The 21,915-nt window shown below is 34.1% G+C and overlaps 2 protein-coding genes and 2 pseudogenes across 2 annotated transcripts; 1 reads left to right on the top strand and 3 right to left on the bottom strand.

Annotated features, from left to right (window-relative positions):
• Window positions 1,687-2,609, bottom strand: Olfr1146-ps1 (olfactory receptor 1146, pseudogene 1; annotated as a pseudogene).
• Olfr1145 (olfactory receptor 1145) lies at window positions 8,343-9,320 on the bottom strand. Its single transcript, NM_146320.2, has one exon. It carries the CDS (start codon window positions 9,318-9,320, stop codon window positions 8,343-8,345), a length of 978 nt encoding a protein of 325 aa, NP_666432.2.
• Olfr1144-ps1 (olfactory receptor 1144, pseudogene 1) lies at window positions 10,447-11,246 on the top strand (annotated as a pseudogene).
• Olfr1143 (olfactory receptor 1143) lies at window positions 15,807-16,751 on the bottom strand. Its single transcript, NM_146293.2, has one exon. The coding sequence runs from the start codon at window positions 16,749-16,751 to the stop codon at window positions 15,807-15,809; it is 945 nt and encodes a 314-aa protein (NP_666405.1).
• Window positions 16,752-21,915: the final 5,164 nt, after the last annotated feature.

Here is a 21,915-nt window from a genome sequence, read left to right as displayed (position 1 = left end):
ATGGGTTAAGTATAAAATTTAAACCTTTTCCATGTAAATTTTTATATAGTCCTATCTGTAACTAAATGATTGGTGGAAATATAATTATTTGAACATTCCCCTTGTTCCATAATGAATTTTCAAACATTTTCTAGTCTTTTAAAATAATAATCATCAGAGTCAACTATCTAAATTTGACAGAAATCCAGTTGAATAATTTTTTTCATGGATTATTCCTTAGACAACATAGTTTACATACTTTTAACATTTTATTTTTATGAATCTAGTCATTAAGATTAAATATTATATTGTCATTTTTCTGTAAAATTGCATGTATGCCTGGTGATGTGAATACATTTATTCAATTTTTGTGTTGGCATATGTAGGAAGAATTATCCTTTATTCTGAAGCAGAAATGCAAAACAAAATATGACTTTAAGAATTTTTAGATGATTTTATTCTTTATTATATTTGTCAGTTGTTTTCACCAACTTTATACATTTACAGAATATACTATGATCATATGATGTACGTTAGCCACACTTATTCCTCCCACACCTACTAACAGATTTCTTCCTCCCAATTATTTTACTTTATTTTCATGTTGTTCCTAAACCACTACATTTAATTTGGCTGCTAGCTCTTAAACTGATCAGGCACAATTTTGCAATGGCAATACAAGTACAGTGAAAAACACAACCTCATCTAAAACAATTTGTAACTTTGGAAATCTTGTATAAGATAGAAATGTATGGATGAGTTAAATGAGGTTCAGTTTCCTCAGAAATATCACTTCAAAAGCTGAAAAATTTTAGTATCCCTATTCAGAATTAAAATCATGATAGTACATATATGCAGCTAAAACAGCTCTTTGGATTTCAGTGTATCCTGAAATTACTCATGCACTTGGATTTACATTTAAATTCATAGAAGTCATCTTTGTAAACATGAGGAAAGTAAATTAATTAATTGTTGTTTTATAGAGGAGCAACAATAATAGATTCTAATAGTAGCATAGGATTACAATAATAAAGAAGAAGAATATGTGAAAAATATTGAATATGTTCAAAGTGCTGTGGTATACTACAAAATCATTGCATTCTAATTAGGGGAATTGATTGAAGTCAGTTTTCCCCTTAGTATTACTTTGGAAGTATCCCATAGGAGAGGGAACAGAATCATATAAATAAACTCAAATAGGAACTGAGTCTGTCCAACTTAGATTTTTTTTTCAGAAATTTTTAGTAGGGTCCAGAAAGACTCACTGATAATAAACTCATCACTTTGACTCATTAAAAAAGCATATATTATTCTGTTTCTACTGGTAGTTATTCATCTATATACTTCAGAATCATAAAATACTGACATTAAATATACATGTGCATATCTAGAGAAATAATAATCTATTCACTTTAAGATGTGGGAATTATTTTCGAATTGTAGTCATATATTTAAAACAAATTTTGAATTATTAAGATTTTATTTTTTAAAATAATTACTGCTTTTTTCCAAAATGGTACATTGAAGATCATTATCTTGCCTAATAGGTTTAAAAAGAAGAAAATATACAAGAAAATTGAAGTTTGAAGAAATGCAATCTATAATGGAAGGGATTGCCTTCTCAATATGGGAATAAAACATTTCAAAATAAGTGACTTACCAGTAGCTTAGGTAAATAAGAATATTCTAAGTGTACACATGGCCCTATTTTTTTAGTATTAACTTTCTCAGTGCAGCAATCACTTCCTTGTTCCTAAGGCTGTATATTAAGGGATTGAACATGGGAGTCATAGTGGTGTAGAACAGAGATATTAGTTTGTCAGTTACGGGAGAATGCATGGACTTTGGTCTCAAGTACGTAACTGCAGCAGATCCATAAAACAACAGTACCACCAGCAGGTGGGAAGAGCATGTGGAGAAGGCTTTTGCCCGACCTTGGGCTGTTGGCAACCTCAGGATCATGGCAATGATTTTGCTGTAGGATGTAAGCACCAGTATAAAGGGGAATGCAGCCACTACACCTTCCACATAGACAGACAGTTCATACACTTAAGTGTTCCCACAAGCCAGCTTGAGAATTATTGGTATATCACAAAAGAAGTGCTCTATTTGATTAGAATTACAAAAATGCATGGAGAATATCTGACAAGTTTGTCCTATCTGGACTGGGATGCCTCCAAGCCAGGAGCCTGCTGCCAGCTGTGTGCACTTTGTTGGGTTCATGACCAGAGGATAGTGCAGAGGGTTACATATGGCCACATAGCGGTCATAGGACATCACAGCCAGCAGCAAACATTCAGTAGTTCCAAAAACAAGGAAGAAGCACAGTTGTGTAGCACAGGACATCAGTGAAATTCTTCTGTCCTGTTTCTCAATGTCGAAAAGAATTCTACATAACAGATTTCCAGTGAGGAAAAGTTTGCTAGAAAAAAATACATGGGTTTCTGTAATGCAGAGTCCATGCTGGTTACTAGTATTATGAGGAAATTTCCAATCAGGATAATAATATAAACTACAAAAAACACTGCAAATAGAAACTCTTGGAGGACAGGCAGGTAAGAAAATCCTAAAAGCACAAATTGTATTACTGTAGAAACATTGTCTATGGACTCCAGCTCTTCCTGTTTCATCTGTGGAAAATATTAAATCAGAAATACACATAACTGCTGCTTTTAGTCTAGTTTAATGTTTGCTTTTCTGAGAGCACACACTTTAGCTGTTTTCTTTTTAATAATGAAGTTTAAATTCCATTCCTTTAAAAATATAATTAAATATATTTTCATAATCAATATGTGACCATATAGAATTCGGTCTTTTCAGCTTCTGAGATATGTTTCATTGTATATTTACATTGGCAATATACTTTAATTTAAATTGAATAATTCATTTGTTTCTTTAAATTCTGAATAGTCTTTCTTATAGTTTAGTTTTGGAACACATTTCAAAACATTAAATATAAATTTAATTTTAGTTGATATTCTAGAAAATATTGAAGGACTTATATCATTAATATTGTGTTATTAAAGTATAATTTTAATTAGAAAATTATGGTAAATGTTTAAAAAAATCTTCCATGTGGTCTTACAATAGCAACAGTAGCTAATGCCAAAAAGCTTGAAGACTAAAAGTAATGCAGAAAAGGAGCTAGGTTGACAATGTGCACAAACCTGTGTTTGGCTTAGGAAATAAAATTCTAATAGAATTCTAGTAGTAATGCTTCTACTAGAGAAAAGAGACTTCAGAAATTTATATTATAATGTTGGTTAAAAACATTTGACCAATATGTTTATGAACATAGTCACCATAAAGTATATATACACATTTGTGAGGACAATTTAACCTGAATGAGCATGACTCAATATAGTAAATAAGACTTTTTTGACTCCAGAAGTCATATGATTTTTAACTTTTTTGGATAAAATAAAAAGAAAGAGCAAGGAGACAAGTAGATGCCTCATAGGGCATATGACAACTGGGCTGCTAGGATATCTCTAATGTAGTAAGTAGTGATGCTTCTAAGGAAGCCCTTCAAGTTCAGATTGTGTGTTCTCTACACTGCTGCTTAGCTGCACAATCATTCCACACTTACAGACGCATTCCAATGTAAGGAAAAGACTACTATATGAAAACAAGATAGAAAAAAAGGAAGCCTTTTAATACAAGCAGGAGAGGATGTAAGTAGGTAATAATATTCTTCCTCTAACTTTCTTAACAGTTATATAAAATTGAGCTTTTTGACATCTTTTCTCTAAACTTGACATATGCAATATATTTGAATATCTCCTAAACAGTTTATTTTCTTAATAAATTTTGAGAGTTAAATTGAAATATTGGTAAAGATGATAATCTTCTTTACATAGGATTACTTTGTAACAAAATACCTTCTATTTCTTTCATTTATAATTGTATCCAGAAACATATAAAGTCAACCTTATCAGTTCTTAAAATTTAATCACTAAAGATTTGTCTAATTCTCTGTAATTGAATTATTTTTTCTGGTATTAAAAATGTTGTATTCTTGTACAAATAAACTACTATTTGACAACATCTTTTCACACTCACATATTTGATTCTAGGCTCAATAGAATACTTACCATTATTGCTTGCACCGAAAATGAGAGAAACAAATATACTTTCAGCTTATGAAGTTTATTTGAAACAGCTCCTCTAACTCCCTTCTCAAATATCTCAGATTGAACACTTGATATATCCCTTAAATAGTAAGAGTTGCTACCCAGGGATAAACTCTTTTCCCATGCAACTTTATAATTGAGATACCAATTCTGCCTGTCATTCATGGAGTTGGATACAACAAGAAAAGTAATATACAGACAGGTTATTTTAAGAATTCATTTCAAGCATATAATTCATTTTGATCAAATTCATTCTGAATTTCATCTTCTCTAAGTTTTACTCTTTACCACAACCATATTTCCATTCCCACACTCAACCCTCTTTCTTCTCCCTGAGTCAAGTTAGTGCCTCCTGAATATGTGTGGGTATAGAGACATATGGCTGAGTAGAGCAAGCCATTTAGACACCACATCACTAAATAAACTGTACTTTTCCTCCATCCAGAAGCAATCAATTGCTGATAACCTACCAGATATTTGGGGCTTCGTGGAGCCCTCCCTGCTCCATACTAATAGTTACATTGGTTTGACATTTTGCAAGTGCATGCAGTATCAGCTGCTATGAGTTTATATTTGCTACAGTCTTGTTATGTCCAGAAAATATTGGTTGGTTTCAGATGTCAACTTCCTCTAGCTCTTTCAGACTTTCTTTTTCCTCTACCACAAAAGTCTCTTAACTTTGAGAAGAGTAGATGTTATATAGATAATTCATTTTGTGCTGAGTTCTATACATTTTCTTCTTTAATGCACTTTGCCAACAACAGGAGTTTGTATTAATTAGCATGTAATACAAAAGCAAATTACTGAAATGATAGTTGAGAAATACATCAATCTATCTGATATTTAGGATCTACAAACTTTTTGGCAATCATTATGTAATGTGACATTGGGAAACATCGAAATCTTACGACTTTACATTATTTACGAATTAAGTGTGATATTCTTTAAAATGGTGACAAATCAGCAGCTCATTAGTGTAAAATGAATTTTATTTTGTATCTTTAAAAAAAAGGGACATCAGAGTCTAGGATTGTTCAGGCAGATATGTGATCTGCAGCCCATCTTTTGCTTTTCCAGGTCTTGTGGTCCAGACAGGGATGTTTATTCCACACATTAAAAAGGTGATGAAGATTAGTGGCTGGTAATAAGAAGTTCCGGTTATTCCTTTTGTATGTATAAATTGTAAAATGCATGCAGACTGTCTACACACAATTTGTTCTGTAGAATGTAGACTCAAAACCACAGCAGAAAGACAGAGTTTCTAGAAAAAGCAATTTCTTGTCCAATCCCCAGAACAAGACAAGTTTCTGCTGTTAGCTTTGCTCTGTTTTTCAAGTTTAAAGGTCCAGAAGTGACAATAATAAGAATGCATAGGCAATGACCAGGTTATGTCAACCAGAATTCATATTTTTCACTATAGAATGATTATAAATTATACAATGCATAGCCCCTATATAGACATAACCATATAGAACATAGTTGAAAAGCAAAATGGATTAAGGTGCTTGATGATGGATAAGCAACATTTTATGTAAGTAAAATACTAAATGGTAGATACAGAGACAAATAGCTATTCTATATGTACATTGAAAATAATCAATATACAAAAGTTACATATTTCTCCAATTTTGAGTTCTATCATATGTCACTTATTCTCCCCTAAGTATAGACAATAAAAATACCACCTTAAACATTATATATTAAATATGCCTATACATATTTTCATGGTTAACAATGGGAGTTATATTTTATATATTTTATGATCCTTGTAAAACTCTTTGAGTGAAGTATAGATTCAAATATTTTATGTTCATTTATTATATAGTCCAATCTGTATCCAAATGTTTTGGGGTAAGTATTATATGAACATTACCCTTGTTAGATTATGAATTTCCAAATATTTCTCAGTCTTTTAAAAATGCTATCATCAGAATCTACTATCTAGAATTTGCAGCATTCCATTTAAATAGTTTCCTTTCATTAATTGATTTTATCTTTGCTAACACAGCTTACATATTTTTACCAATTTATTTTCATGACTAGATGTTAAGCTTTAATATTTAAGTATAATACCAATTTGCTGTAAAACTATATACATGCTTAGGTGTTGTGCATGTGTTTATTCAATTTTTGTAGTACAATATGAATGAAAAAGCATTATCTGTTTATTATAAAACAGAAATACAAAAATAAGTATGACTTTTTAATCAGTTTTTAAATTTTTTTAGTTTATCATTTCTTTTCACCAATTTTATACATATATGAAATATACTGAGAGCATATTACTTCCATTAACCTCTCTTACTCCTCACACCTGCTGATACTTTTCATTTTCCCAAGAATTCTATTTTCATGTTGTTCTGTAACGACTAAATTTAATTAGTCTGCTTGAATGCATGTGCATAGGTGGTCATGAAATGAACAGGCACATTTTAGCAATGGCAATATCACTGCAGAAAAAGACACAACCTCCTCTAAAATGAATTGGTACTTTGGAAATGTGGTAGGAGATAGATCGAAATGTATTGGTATGATGAGTAATGTTCAATTTCCTCATAAAAACCTATTTAAAGGCTGAATATTTTTATTTATTACGTATTTTCCTCAATTACATTTCCAATGCTATCCCAAAAGTCCCCCATACCCCCCCCCCCACTTCCCTACCCACCCATTCCCATTTTTTTGGCCCTGGCGTTCCCCTGTACTGGGGCATATAAAGTTTGTATGTCCAATGGGCCTCTCTTTCCAGTGATGGCCGACTAGGCCATCTTTTGATACATATGCAGCTAGAGTCAAGAGCTCCGGGGTACTGGTTAGTTCATAATGTTGTTCCACCTATAGGGTTGCAGATCCCTTTAGCTCCTTGGGTACTTTCTCTAGCTCCTCCATTGGGAGCCCTGTGATCCATCTAATAGCTGATTGTGAGCATCCACTTCTGTGTTTGCTAGGCCCCGGCATAGTCTCACAAGAGACAGCTATATCTGGGTCCTTGCAGCAAAATCTTGCTAATGTATGCAATGGTGTCAGCGTTTGGAAGCTGATTATGGGGTGGATCCCCGGATATGGCAGTCTCTAGATGGTCCATCCTTTCGTCACAGCTCCAAACATTGTCTCTGTAACTCCTTCCATTGGGTGTTTTGATCCCAATTCTAAGAAGGGGCACAGTGTCCACACTTTGGGCTTCATTCTTCTTGAGTTTCATGCGTTTAGCAAATTGTATCTTATATCTTGTGTATCCTAAGTTTTGGGCTAATATCCACTTATCAGTGAGTACATATTGTGTGAGTTCCTTTGTGATTGTGTTATCTCACTCAGGATGATGCCCTCCGGGTCCATCCATTTAAGACTGAATAATGTTAATACCCCTACTCAGGGTTAAACACATGATAGCACATATGTTCAGATACAACATAACTGTTTGTACTTCAGAAAATTTTGAAATTACTCATACATCTTTCACATTTAAATTTATAGAAATCATTTTGCATATATTAAGAGGCAGAGAAATAGACATTTGAATTGTAGTTTTAAAAAGGAACAACAACAGAATCTCATAGTAAAGTAATCTAGGATTATAATAACAAAGGAGAAAATATGTGCAAAAATACTGAGCATGTTTGCAGTGCTGTGTGATACCATAAATTCATTCCATTCTGACTAGCAAAGAGGAAGTAGGTCTCAACGTTCCCTTTAGTATTATTTAGAAAGGATAGATACTACAGGGGAGCAGAGTTATTTAAGTGAATAAACTCAAAATGGAACCGAATTCATCCAATTTATTTTTTTTTTCAGAATTTTTAGTAGAGTTTGGAGAGACTCAAATTCACTTTTGGACTTATCCAATGAGTATGAATTTTTCTATTTCTATTGGTAGTTACTGCCTTATATACTTCAGAATAATAGAAGACTGTCAGAAAATATGGGTATGAGTATTTGGGGAAACAATTATATTTTAACTTTAATTTATTAATATCCAATTTTGAATTCCACAATATATTATAAAATATATAAATTATTAAAATTTTATTTTTAAAAATAAATATTTTTGATGGCTCATTGAAGATGAATGACCTTGCCTAATACTAAGAGGCATAAACTATACAAGAGAATTTAAGATTGAAGAAAATGCATTTTGAAATTGAAATTATTGACCTCTCAATATGGAAAGAAAACACTTCAAAATAAGTACATTACCAGGAAAATAAAAATCTTCTATGCAAACACATGACACTATTTTTGGAGTATGAGTTTTCTTAGAGCAACAACCACCTCCTTGTTCCTAAGGCTGTATATTAAGGGATTGAACATGGGAGTCACAATGGTATAGAACAGAGACAGCAATTTATCAATTCCAGGGGAATGCGTAGACTTTGGCCTCAAGTATGTAATGGTGCCAGACCCATAAAACAAAACCACCACCAGGAGGTGGGAAGAACAAGTGGAGAAGGCTTTTGCCCGCCCTTTGGCTGTTGGCAACCTCAAGATGGTGGCAATGATTTTGCTGTAGGATGTAAGCACCAGTATAAAGGGGAATGCAGCCACAACCATAACAACCACATAGACAGACAATTCATGCACTGAAGTGTCCCCACATGCCAGCTTGAGAATTGGTGGTATGTCACAAAAGAAGTGGTCTATTTCATTGGAATCACAGAAATGCATAGAAAATATCCAACAGGTTTGTCCAATCTGAATTGGAATGCCACTTAGCCAGGAGCCTGCTGCCAACTGAGTGCACTTTTTTGAGTTCATGATCAAAGGATAGTGCAAAGGGTTGCAAATGGCCACATAGCGATCATAGGACATCACAGCCAGAAGGAAACATTCATCAGTTCCCAACATAAGAAAAAAACACATCTGCACAGCACAAGCCAGCACAGAAATGTTTCTATCCTGTGTCCAAATGTTGAAAAGAATTCTTGGGACAGTCACTGATACATAACAGATTTCCAGAGAGGAAAAATTTGCCAGAAAAAAATACATGGGTTTATGCAATGTATGGTCAAGCCTAGTTATTAATATAATGAGGCAATTGCCAGTGAGGATAATCCTGTAAATGATGGAGAACAGTGCAGACAGAATCCCTTGGAGATTGGGAAGAGCAGAGAATCCCAGCAGAACAAATTGTATCACTGTAGAAATGTTGACTTCTGCCTCAATTTCATCATGTTTCATCTGTAGAAAGGATTTAGTCGGAGTCTGAGTCATTTCTGTCTTTAGCTTTGTTTCCTTTTCTACAATCCAAGAATGGTTTTCATTCTTAGTTATCCATCCTCTGTACAAATTCATTGCTGTTAATAAGTGTCTGTGCAAAACCTCATGTTTTATCATTCTTAAGAAATTGTATTAATTTTTACAGTATTAATAAATTTTATTTATTTTATAATAATAAGATACAATGTTTAATTTGTAGTGTTTATTTAAAGTCACTATTCTTTAAATTTAAAATATATTCAAAATAGGCTCCTTGATTTTATATTCACTATTTACATACATTTTCTCTAACTCTCAGTTTATTTTTATTTTATATTCAAATGTATCATTTTTAATCTAAAACAATTTTGTAATAAATATAATATCTACATAACTAGTTTCCTTCATCATTAAAAATTGATGACAAGGAATAGCATTCAATAAAATATTTAAGTTTCAAGAGTAAACAATAGAATAAAACAAAATATTACTTCAACTTTAGTGTAAGATATAGAACACCAGCAATCAATTCCTGCTCAGATTTTACTGTGAGTAGTGAGGATGACTGTGGTGATAAATGTGTAGACAATCTCAACAGCGACTCGGATAGGAGAGGTCCTATTCAGATTACATCCTTATTTAATTTATGAACTCATTGCATCTTATGTTTGTGTGTATGTTACACAGTCTTAAACCTCTCAGCTCTTCATGAATTCCTTCTCATGCAATTCACTGCCTTCAGTGTTTTCCACTCTGTGATATGGTATTGCCTATAGGCTTTGTGCTTGGGTTGTATATATTTTCATTTTCTTATATCCAAATCCATATTGTGAAAGTTCTAAAAGGTATTTTTGCATCGATTTGTGATGCAAATCCTATTATTTGACAAAGGTGACTTAATGTATTCTTAAAAAATTATGAATAAGCCTAACCCGATTCAGGCTAATCCCAAGGGGAAACAGCAGGTGATTATTAGCTCCAGAACCTCACCTGGTAAAAATTTTGAAATTTGTGTCTGTGAATGTTTAAGTGGCTTTGAGTGAGGATCTAAATAAAATTATACTATTTCCATTATCTCGTGCAGAAAGAGAATTTCATATCAGTGATTTGGTGTGAACAATATTATATTTATTGTGTTGTTATTATATTTACAATTCTCTGGACAAGACAATTACTTATCACACTTAACACACTTCCTAACCTTCAAGGGATTCTGTCTGCACTGTTCTCCATCATTTACAGGATTATCCTCATCGGCAATTGCCTCATCATATTAATAACTAGGCTTGATCATGCATTGTAGAAACCCATGTATTTTTTTCCTGACAAATTTTTTCTCTCTGGAAATCTGTTATATATCAGTTACTGTCCCAAGAATTCTCTTCAACATTTGGACACAGAATAGAAACATTTCTGTGCTGGCTTGTGTTGTGTAGATGTTTCTTTCTTATGTTGGGAACTGATGAATGTCTCCTTATACAATGTATACACTTATCTGTACACTTACACAACTCTACAGATTAAAGTTTGGAGCTAAACATTGCAGAAAACCCTGTACCTGTCTCAGAGAGGTGAGAACTTTATCGAAGTTACAAGAACCTGGGAGAGCTAGGAATTGAGGGATACAGGTAAGGTTCATTAGTGGAAGGTAAGTTCTAGTTAGAAGTATAAGTTGCTTAATGCTACCCCACAGTTGTGACTATCGGAAATTATATAATATTGTTTGCTAAAAATATTTGAATATATTTAATCTACAAGTTAGACACACTTTAGTAAAGAACATTATACAAAATTTAATATTATAGAATGATGTACAACAAACTCCTACACTGTACCCATAAAAATTACGAATTGCAATGTATATGGTTAAAATAAGTGACATAAATGACACTAGGATAAATGGGAAAAAAATTGATATTTTCATACACAGAGAAGGAGGTGGGAGAGGAAGAGAGAGAGGAAGAGAGAAAGAGAGAGAGACAGAGACAGAGACAGAGAGAGGCAGAGAGAAAGCAAGAGAGAGAACTGTTATTAAGAAAATTTGTTTGTGGATAGTAACACAACTAAGATTTGATTTCTAGGGAGAATTCAAAAATTATGCTTATGTATTCTATACTATCCTAAAATATATGAATGTGCTTTCATATATATACCACTCCAGATTCAATCCTAATTCAGGAAAAACAACACAAACAAACAAGTAATCTGTTTGTTAGGAGGAAGGAAAGCAAACACAAGTCAACACCCTATAATTTTTATCTTGTTATTAATTATGTGAAGGTTATAGTTTGGAAAAATACTCTCCTCAGAATAGACACATGTAAACTATGTATATGATTAACTCAGTAATTTATTAATAAATGTTAATGTTTATGTGATTATGATGAAAATTATAATAATAACAATGTTGATAATTTTAGTATATCTAGTCAATATATTATAAAATCTTATGCCATTTAACTTCATCTGAGCTCATAGTAATTATATATAGAAGAATATGAACATGTATGAATCAAGGCTTTGGAATTTTAAAAGAAAATCAAAGAATATATATTATTAGGATAGTCAATTTCTATAGATTATTTACTGATACTAAACATACATGTATTTGTAACTTTAAATTGTAATATACAAAAGTGATTAATGTTAAATTATTTGAAACAAATTATATAAAGTACATACCTTTAATGGGGTTTTTAAAACAATAGAAAAAATTAAAAATAAGTCAGATAAATCACTTAATGTCTCAGATTATGTATAGTCTCCAACATAATCTAGAATCACAACTTAGAGCTTTCTTAAATAATAACTGTTCTCTACCCTGGGGACCAACTACTTTCCAATTTAACCTTATAATTGAGATGATCTAGTTTGTCTAACACTCAAAGCATTTGATATAGTGCCTAAAATAATGTGCTTTCTTCCTCTTCCTCCTCCTCCTCCTCCTTCTCCTCCTTCTCCTCCTCCTCCTCCCCCTCCTCCTCCTCCTCCTTCTCCTCATCCACCACCACCAACTCTTGGTACATGTTCAATCTCTTATCTGTTTTTTTGTTTTGTTTTGTTTTGTTTTTGCTTTTGTTTTGTTTGGTTTTTTTTTGTAATTTGTTTCTACTGAGCTTTAAAACTATTGGAAAATTGTAACAGAATATCACTTATAAAAAACTAAATGCCTCAATATGAGGAAAATGCAGTTTTTATAAGATGCTGACTTATAACAACTATTATTCTTTTGTTAGCAACTAAAATGCCTGCACTTTATGACTATTAGCTCATTTAAACAGTTATGGATTTTTCTGCATAAGTCGCTCTTTGCCATACTCATATCACACAATCCAGTCAGTCTGTATTCTCCTTAGACTATGAAATAGAGATATATTAATGGATAGTGATTGAATAAGCACATTACTTTTAGATTCATCCAAACTGAAAATGACATTCAGAGTGTCCATATACAGCCTTCATGTTAAATTAAGTCATAAGATGACAGCAAGCTTAAAGAAGATGTTAGAAGTAGTTATTTCCAGTTTCCTCCTGTCTTGCCATTAAAGAAATTCATGACGTATGATAATATGAAATTCAAACTGTGGTTGTACTATGTGATCAGTCAAGAGGTAGCTCATGCTAATGGTAAGTTCTGAAATTCCCATTGCTAAATAAAAGAAAAAATGCAAGTAATCCACAAAAGGTGCTTTCCTCATGTGTTAGCAATGATACAGTTTTTCAGTGTCAAAATGTGAGTCCTAAGTCAGAGAATATTTTTTATTTCCAAAGTTTTCAACAAATTCCTGATGGCTCTGCAACAAAATGAATGTCTCTTAAAATAATTTTCTTTATGCTGAGAGCAGAAGAAATAGTCTCATCCAGGGAAGAATACACCAGTTGGTAATCTAATATCAGCCCTAAAACTCATTTATATAAGTAAATATGTATATATGTGTATATATACACACACACACACATATATATACATATATATATATATGAAGCAGGTTGTATATAGGAATATACATGTACATATATACATGCAATACAAATTAATTAAAGACACAAAGTTGAAAGTGAGGACAGAGGACAATATGGGAGGATTTATGTGAGAGAAATGTCATATAAATCACATTTATTTTTATTTTTTATTATTAGGTATTTTCTTTATTTATATTTCCAATGCTATAAAAAGTTTGCAAGACCAATGGGCCTCTCTTGACTTGAGAGGGAAATTGGATTGGATCGATCAGCATGGACAGTGGTGGGAAGAGGAGAACCTGATCTGTTATTGGGTGAGGGAAAAGGACTGAAGCCCTGAGGGCTAGAAGAACAAATGTAAACAGGCAACCTCAGGAAATAGGAGGTTGTGGGGACCCCACAGAATGCACCAGGGATCTGGTAGGTGAGTGACTCCCAGGACTCACAGGGAAGGACCTTTGATGAAATGCCCAACAGTAGGGAAAGGAAACTTATGGAGCCTACCTCCAGCAGGAAGACAGGACATCAAGTGAGGGATAGGGTTGCAATTCCACAGTCACACCTCTGACCCATAATTGTTCCTGTATGAAAGAATTACAGGATGGAAATGGAGAGGAGTCTAAGGAAAAGAAGGTTCAGAGAAAGGCCCAAAGTGGGATCCAGCTCAAGGGGAGGTCCCAAGATCTGACACTATTACTGAGGCTATGGAGCACTCTCAAAAAGGGACCTATGATGACTGCCCTCTGAAAGACCCAACTAGCAACTGAAAGAGTCAGATGCAGTTAATTGCACCCAACCAATGGACAGAAGCAGTTGACCCCAGTTGTTGAATTAGGGAAGGCTGAAAGAACCTGAGGAGAAGGGTGATCCTGTAGGAAGACCAGCAGTCTTAATTAATCTGGACCCCAGAGATCTTTCAAACACTGGACCACCAAAGAGATAGCGTACACCAGCTGATATATGGCCCCCAATACACATACAGTAGAGGGCTTATGGGTCTGTGTTCATTCAGAGGTGATGCACCTAACCCTCAAAAGTCTGGAGGCCCCAGGGAGTTTAGAGGTCAGATGGGGTGGTCAGTGGGGGCATCCACATGGAGACAGGGTGGGGTAGGGAGGAGTTATGGAAAGTGGAAGAGTCGGGGTGGACGGGAGGGTGTAGAACGTAATATTGAGTGTAAAATATGTAATTATTTTAATTAAAAATAAAATTAAATTAAAGAGAAAAGAGGCCATGCAGTGGTGGTGCATGTCTTTAATCCCAGCACTTGGGAGGCAGAAGCAAGTGGATTTCTGAGTTCAAGGTCAACCAGAGTGAGTTCTAGGACAGCCAGGACTACACAGAGAAACCCTGCCCCGAAAAACAAAACAAAAACAAAAGCAAAACAAAACAAAACAAAACAAAAGTTAATATCTCACATGTGGTATTGTTTCAAATAAAACATAATATAGATGAAATGCAAAAATGCAATTCTTTCATATGCATATGAAACACTAATTTTATTATGTGAATATTTTTATAGATAGTATAAAATTTACATAGCAATATACTAATAATTTACAACTATACATACTACAACACAAATAAATTGGTAACTGGAAAATATCCTAGAAATCATGTAACTTTTTTTATCAGCTAGCATAGTTATTTTAATTAAAGAAAGAGCTTTGAACTCTTCATGAAATGATTAATGTTTAAGAACATTTGCTGATACAGCGGAAGAAAGAGAAGGAGGAAAGGGGGAAGAGAGGGTAAACGTCTAGTTCATCACAATACTAGAAATTGCATCTACATAATTCTATAACATTTTCATTTTTGAGTCTCTTAATAGTATTATTATATTTTAACTAATTTATAAGGATTATCAGTAATAGTTCTCCATAAGATTGAAATATAAAATGAGACTGAGAAAATTTCAAATGTCCCTTTGTACTTCATGTCCATTACCTGTAGAAATCTAAATGCTAACTTACTGAACCTCTACACAAACTACCATATTCTAGTCATCTCTGGCTTGTTCTTTCAGAGCCAAAGAGGAAACAGTGTATCAAGATCTAGGGAACTGGGTGCAATAATAGCACAACACAGTCAACTACAGCATTCTATATGGACAAAAATGCATATTTTGAAACATTAGTAAACAGCTAGCAAGGTGAGACTTAGAGTTATGATAGAAAATGAAGATAAGGTCGGGATAAAACATTAATAGTTTGATGGATATTTGTATTAAATTTTATCCTGAAAATCTTCCTCAAATAATCTTGATGCTAAGCTATACATTCTTATAAAATCTGAGGAAAAGAAAGGGATGCACACATGCACACATATTCATACACACATATCTATACACAGATGTGTGTACATATACACATACTTAGAATACACTGTAGCATTTGGATAACAATTTTACAATACTCTAGCACTAAAGTGAATAGTAATTTCATCAAAGAGCATTAGATAAAATTCAATCCTTTCAGATGACATAATTTTATGAAAATAATCACTATATGAAAAAGGTAGAGAATTTTCAATATGTATTTAACAGCACCTTTTATTTTTCAGATTTTTCAGAGCTTCTTTCACATCTTTGTTTCTCAGGCTATAAATCAAAGGGTTTAGCATGGGTATCACAAGAATATAAAACAGGGAGCTCATTTTGTCTTGATCCAGAGAATAAGAAGAACTTGGCCGGAAATACATGAAAAGCACAGTTCCTTGGAAAATCGCAACTGCAGTCAGGTGGGAGGCACAGGTAGAGAAAGCTTTGAACCTGCCCCCAGCAGAGCTGATCTTCAAAACTGATGAGATGATGTAACAATAGGAGACAAGGACACCTGAGATGGTGCTCAATTCAATGAACCCAAAAATTGTGAATATTGCTAACTCATTGACCTGTGTATCTGAGCAGGACAGTAGTAAGATGGGAGGGATATCACAAAAGAAGTGATCAATTTCATTAGATCCACAGAAACACAAATGAAATGTCAATGTTGTATGGATCAAAGAGTCTGCCACACCTACAAAATAAACTCCAGCCACTAACAAGGAGCACAGCCTGTTAGACATGTTTGTTGTATAAAGCAAGGGGTTGCTGATGGCCTGGTACCGGTCAAAGGCCATCACTGCCAGCAATATACATTCAGAATCCACAAATGTACAGGAAATGAAGAATTGGAGAGCACAGCCAAAAAATTGAATTGATTTATCATTACCAAATATGTCCATTAACATCTTGGGCCCAACTGCTGTGGAATAGCAGAGATCACAGAAGGACAGATTACTGAGGAAAAAGTACATTGGGGTTTGTAGCTGAGGATCCACTTTAATTAAAAGAATCATTCCAAGATTCCCAATGAGATTGATTAGATAGACCAGTAGAAATATTGTGAACAGAACCACTTTTACCTCAGAGTTGTTGGTAATTCCCATTAGTATGAATTCAGTAAAGGAAGAACAATTTTCCCCTTCCATTCTTCTTTGCATGTCTAAATGTTTACAAAATGTTAATGAGAATGGGAAATATAGGTATTGCCTTCTGGATATCAACAATGCCCCTACAACACAGAACATAATTGGCTTCAGGTATTATTATTCTAAAAGTAAGTCATAAGTCAGTTTAAAGATCCATAGCTTTTTAGTTGTAAGATTGTTAAAGCTAACATCTCAGCTAGACTGTTTAGAAAATTTGATTAAATTTCCGTGTCATTCATGAAGCATGCTGCTTTCTACAAATTCCATAATTTCTGTGAGTCAAATTTCCTTGGTATGGAGTATACTTATCTCAAGGAAATATTTGAAATTCAAAATGACATCAAAGAAATCTGGCATTAGAGCCAGTGTAATCGAGCTTATTCTGTGCTTTGGAGTATTCATGTGACACAGGAGGATCTCATTGTCTCTTAAATGAATCATGGTGGATTTGAAACGAATTTTAATCAGTTATAGAAGTATAGACTAGGCAATTGAATAATGTTAAAAGGCGTCTATTTTACTACACTTGATCCAGGTTTCCTCTGGAAAACTGTGTGGTTAGTAATACACAGTCATTCTTTCCTATTTGTAGCAGTCAAGAGTCTACTACTGATAAAAATAAAACAAAAAAATATTATGCATTTTATTAAGCTTGATTTTAAAATTGACTATTATGTATAATACTGTAAATTGATAAAGATTCAGGGCTTTAACTACCACACACCCAACAATTGTCCATCTCATACATATCAACAACAGAAGGGGCTCACCAACCTTCACTTTCTCAGATAGCATATGAGAGATAAAGGGAAAGAAAACCTAGGTTAATGACCTTTCTTCCTAGCCCATGGAAACCTCATGTGACCACTAGATATCCAACTATGTGGTCCAGAGCATTGTCTCTTAGAGAAACATTAAGGGACTTCACCATCACCATTACCATTCACCAGGATCTCCAGCTTCCTTTTCTGGATGAAGTGAACATTGTATTTCATCACCTGATGGGATTAGACAGAAAACTCCTATAACTGAGTGTATGACTGGGAGCAAACCAGACCCAAAAGATAGGCAGATAAATGTTATATGCAGAAAGATACTATCATTTAATTAATTCCAAAAAACTTTGGAAATTGGATGAAAGATCGAAGATATTTCTGGCAAATATAGAATTTCTCCATCTCCTTCTCTCTATCTTTGCCTCTAATTCTATCCCTGTTTCCCTGTCTCAATGTCTGCCTGTATCTGTCTCTGTTTCTCTGTCTTTCTTTCTATCTCTGTCAGAGTCTCCTCTCTCTCTCTCTCTCTCTCTCTCTCTCTCTCTCTCTCTCTCTCTCTCTCTCTCTCTCTCTCTCTCTCTCTCTCCTTTGTGATTTCATTTTGTTTTTATTCTTGTATTAGATGCATCTCTTGGTCCATGATGATATGTGGAAATTGGAATGTGAAGAACATTTCAGGAATTTTCTAGACCTAACAAATCATGGTAAGATCCACACATGGGGCTCAGCTCAACTTGAATGTTTACAATCACTTTTGACCTAAAAAGTCCATTAAGTTAATGAATATGTTTGCACAATTATAAAAGAAATAAAGTCATGCTAAGATAATTTTTGTTCTGTTACTACTATTACCTGGAGACACATTCTTCCCATTCACCACAAATAAATATGTTCAGCCATTGAAAATGAAAACACATGGACTGAAAGAACTATGTAAGAAAGCAAAAGATGACTAAGATATATACATATATATATATATATGACAGGAACTTATCTTAGATCTGGAGACTTAGAACCTACCTTACTTGAGCAATAGGTCTCTGCCAGATGAACATGAGACAGGGAGCAATTTATTTTACAGGAAGGCAATTGGGACTAAAAGTTCATTTCCCCCCAGGCTTTGGTGTGGTTAACTATAATTGTGGGTCTGAATTCTATGTGATAAGTCCAGTGTTAATTCTTTAGTATGGTAACCAAGTTAACACATATCAGAAGAAAAACTAATAGTTATTATATATAATCTTAGGCTTATTTCTCCCTTAAAAGCAGAAATCTAAGAAAATGAAAAAGCCATCCATCTCTACCACCCTCATTCCCTTCTGTAGTATTATACACTTTCATATTTTTACCTTTACATTATCTCAGAAATATGTATACCTTGACACAATAATTTTACTTTAAAAAAAAGATATAGTGTAGTTTTCACCTATTTAAAGCTAAACTGTATTTGATTTTCAGTGTATTCATTAGTTTTTACCCAATAATATATAATTCTAGAAACTTCTTTAAATTTCAGTAATAAAATCATACTCATTAGCAGTCATCCTCTCTTCTCAGTTTTCTGCAGTCTCTGGAATGCATATTTCTGATGATAAACATTTGCATATTCAGCACAGAACATAAAGTCATAACTATATGAAATGTAGCCTTTTGCAGTAGATTTCATATATTTACCCTAAGGTTTTCAAGTCAACCGCATTTCTATGCATCAAATATATTTTTATGACTAAATTGTAATTGTGTAATGTGTTCACATACACAAAAGCTATGCCCTAGTGAACATTAATTTACTGAAGCTTCACGCTACTTTCTGGATATTTAGATAATTCATTATCAGTAATTTCAGTGCCAATGTTGAGCATGTGTTTTTCACTTGGAATTGTAATGGTTGTGTTTATGTGTATGTCCTATGATTAGTATTTGAGACCACGTTAGGATGATAGATATATTCCTGGCATGTTTTAATTTATTCTCTTCATGAAGTGTCTCTAAGTTACTAGACAATTCACTACCTGTGCCTTGACTAGCTGGACAGGAACTCTCAGGACTACTTCTCTCTGCCTCATGAGTGCTAGAGATCCACACTCATGACTTAATGCTTAAAAAATAAGCACTTTTACTCACTGAAATACATCACTGCCCCAAGATTTCCATGTTCTTATTCCCCAAAGAAATGGCCTCCACAACATTGGTTTAATGATATAATATATTTTATATACTTAGTAGACCCCTTCTGAAACTTTCATTTTTCAATTAAAGCCATAAGAATGTCACGGATCTATTAGTCAGTATTCTATTGCTGTGAAGAGACACCATGGCCAAGGCAGACCTTAGAAAGGAAAGCATTTAAATGTGGACTTCCTGATAGTATCGAAGGGTTAGTCTATTATTATCAGGGTTGAGATCCTCGAGGCATACATGAGGCACTGCAGAAATACCTGAGAACTGTATTCTGATCTGAAGGAAGATGGAGAGCACAAGACACTGGGCCTAGCATGGGTCTTTGAAATGAGTGGCAACATTCTTCCAAGAAGGTCACACCTACTACAATAAGACACAACATTCTATTGTCTGCTAATTTCTCTCAAATAGTGTAATTCCCTGATGACTGAGCATTCAAAAATATGAGTTATTATAGCCATTCATATTCAAACTACCACAATGAACTTATGTAGAACAGCTTTTGTATTTGTGTATGGTGTAGGTATGTATGTATATAGAAATGTATATCCTAGTTGGAATATTTGAAAAATCATGAATGTATTACTTTGTTAGGTTAACTAAGGTTGATAATAATGAGAAAAAGTAGAAATAAACACCATTTGGATGATATTTCTCTAATGATTTTATTATATTCAAAGTTAATTGAAGTCATTGAATATTTGTATTGGTTTAAATAAAAATGTCCCACATAGGCCCAAAGGTTGTGGCACTATTGTGTGTGTGGCCTTGTTGGAGAAAGTTTATCACTGGGGGCAATCTTTGAGGTCTCAGATGCTGAAACCAGACCCAATAAGGCACTTTCCTCCTGCTGCCTGCAGATCCTGACGTAGATCTCTAGGTTCCTTTTACTACAATGTCTGCCTATACTCCACTGAATGAAAAAAAAAAAAGGAAATTTAAGAGGAAAGAAAAGGAAAGAGCATTACTCATTACTGTTTCTAACTTTGGTATAATTAGGGAGAACGTTTATTATAGATATGTGTAAGATCATAGCCAGAAACAGATGAAAATGGGAGACTTCAGAGCAGTCATTTGACCCTGAAGCATGTGTGAAGAAGAAGAGAAGTAGAGAGAAGTGAGAGAGGGAAACCAAGTACAGCAGACAGGAGGGCAAAGGTACAAAAAGAGTGGATAACCAAATGTCTGCATTGCATAAAAGACCTCTGGGCTGGGGAGTTCAGGGTAGGAGGCAGGGTATGTCCTCCATACCTTGTAACAGGTCAGAAGTGAGAGATGCTGGGAAAACATGGAGGCAAGGTCGACTTTGTTATAGTAAATCGGCAGCTCAGATATTTTTCCGAGGTTTGAAATGTAACAGTCACTATGCTTCCAGCTATGGCAATAATAGACTAAATCTCTGGAAATGTAAGAAGGTGTGAATAAATGTTTTCCTTTGTAACAGTTTCTATGGCCATATGTCTCTTCTTAACAATAGAAATCATTTTTAATTAGATATTATCTTTATTTACATTTCAAATGTTATCCCCTTTGCTGGTTTCCACTCTGAAAAAACCCTATCTTATTATTATTATTATTATTATTATTATTATTATTATTAGATATTTTCTTCATTTACATTTCAAATACTATTGCCTTTCCTAGTTTCCTCTCTGAAAGTCCCTTATGCCCTCCCCTCGCCCTGCTTCCCAACCCACCCACTCCTGTTTCCTGGCCCTGCCATTCCTCTGTAGTGGGGCATATAAACTTAGCAAGACCAAGGGACACTCACTGATGGACGATTAGGCCATCCTCTGCTACACATGCAACTAGAGACACAAGCTCTGGGGGATACTGGTTAGTTTATATTGTTGCGAAGAACCGATCTTAATCAGATTCCCTCCAGAGCTCCAAGAGACTAAACCACCAACCAAAGAGCACACACATGGAGGGACCCATGGCTCCAGCTGCATATGTAGCAGAGGATGGCCTTATCTGGCATCAATGGGAGGGGAGGCCCTTGGTTCTGTGAAGGCTCGATGCCCCAGTGTAGGATGATGTTAGGGTGGTGAGCTGGGAGTGGGGTGGGAAGCACCCTTATAGAAGGAGGAACTAGGAATGGGATAGGGATTTGCAAAGAGGACACTGGCAAGGGGAACAATATTTGAAATGTAAATAAATAAAATAACCAAAAGAAAAGAAAAAAAGGAAAAGGAAAAGAACATGGAAAAAAAGGATCT

This window comes from Mus musculus, chromosome 2 (genome assembly GCF_000001635.26).
Source record: "Mus musculus strain C57BL/6J chromosome 2, GRCm38.p6 C57BL/6J".
Taxonomy (NCBI): domain Eukaryota; kingdom Metazoa; phylum Chordata; class Mammalia; order Rodentia; family Muridae; genus Mus; species Mus musculus.
The sequence above is the reverse complement of the archived record's forward strand: the minus strand, read 5'-3'. Positions and strand labels throughout refer to the sequence as shown.

Excerpts from the sequence above, each read along its gene's own strand:
- Olfr1143 (NM_146293.2), bottom strand. The coding sequence starts at position 16,751 with ATGCAAAGAAGAATGGAAGGGGAAAATTGTTCTTCCTTTACTGAATTC.
- Olfr1145 (NM_146320.2), bottom strand. The coding sequence starts at position 9,320 with ATGACTCAGACTCCGACTAAATCCTTTCTACAGATGAAACATGATGAA.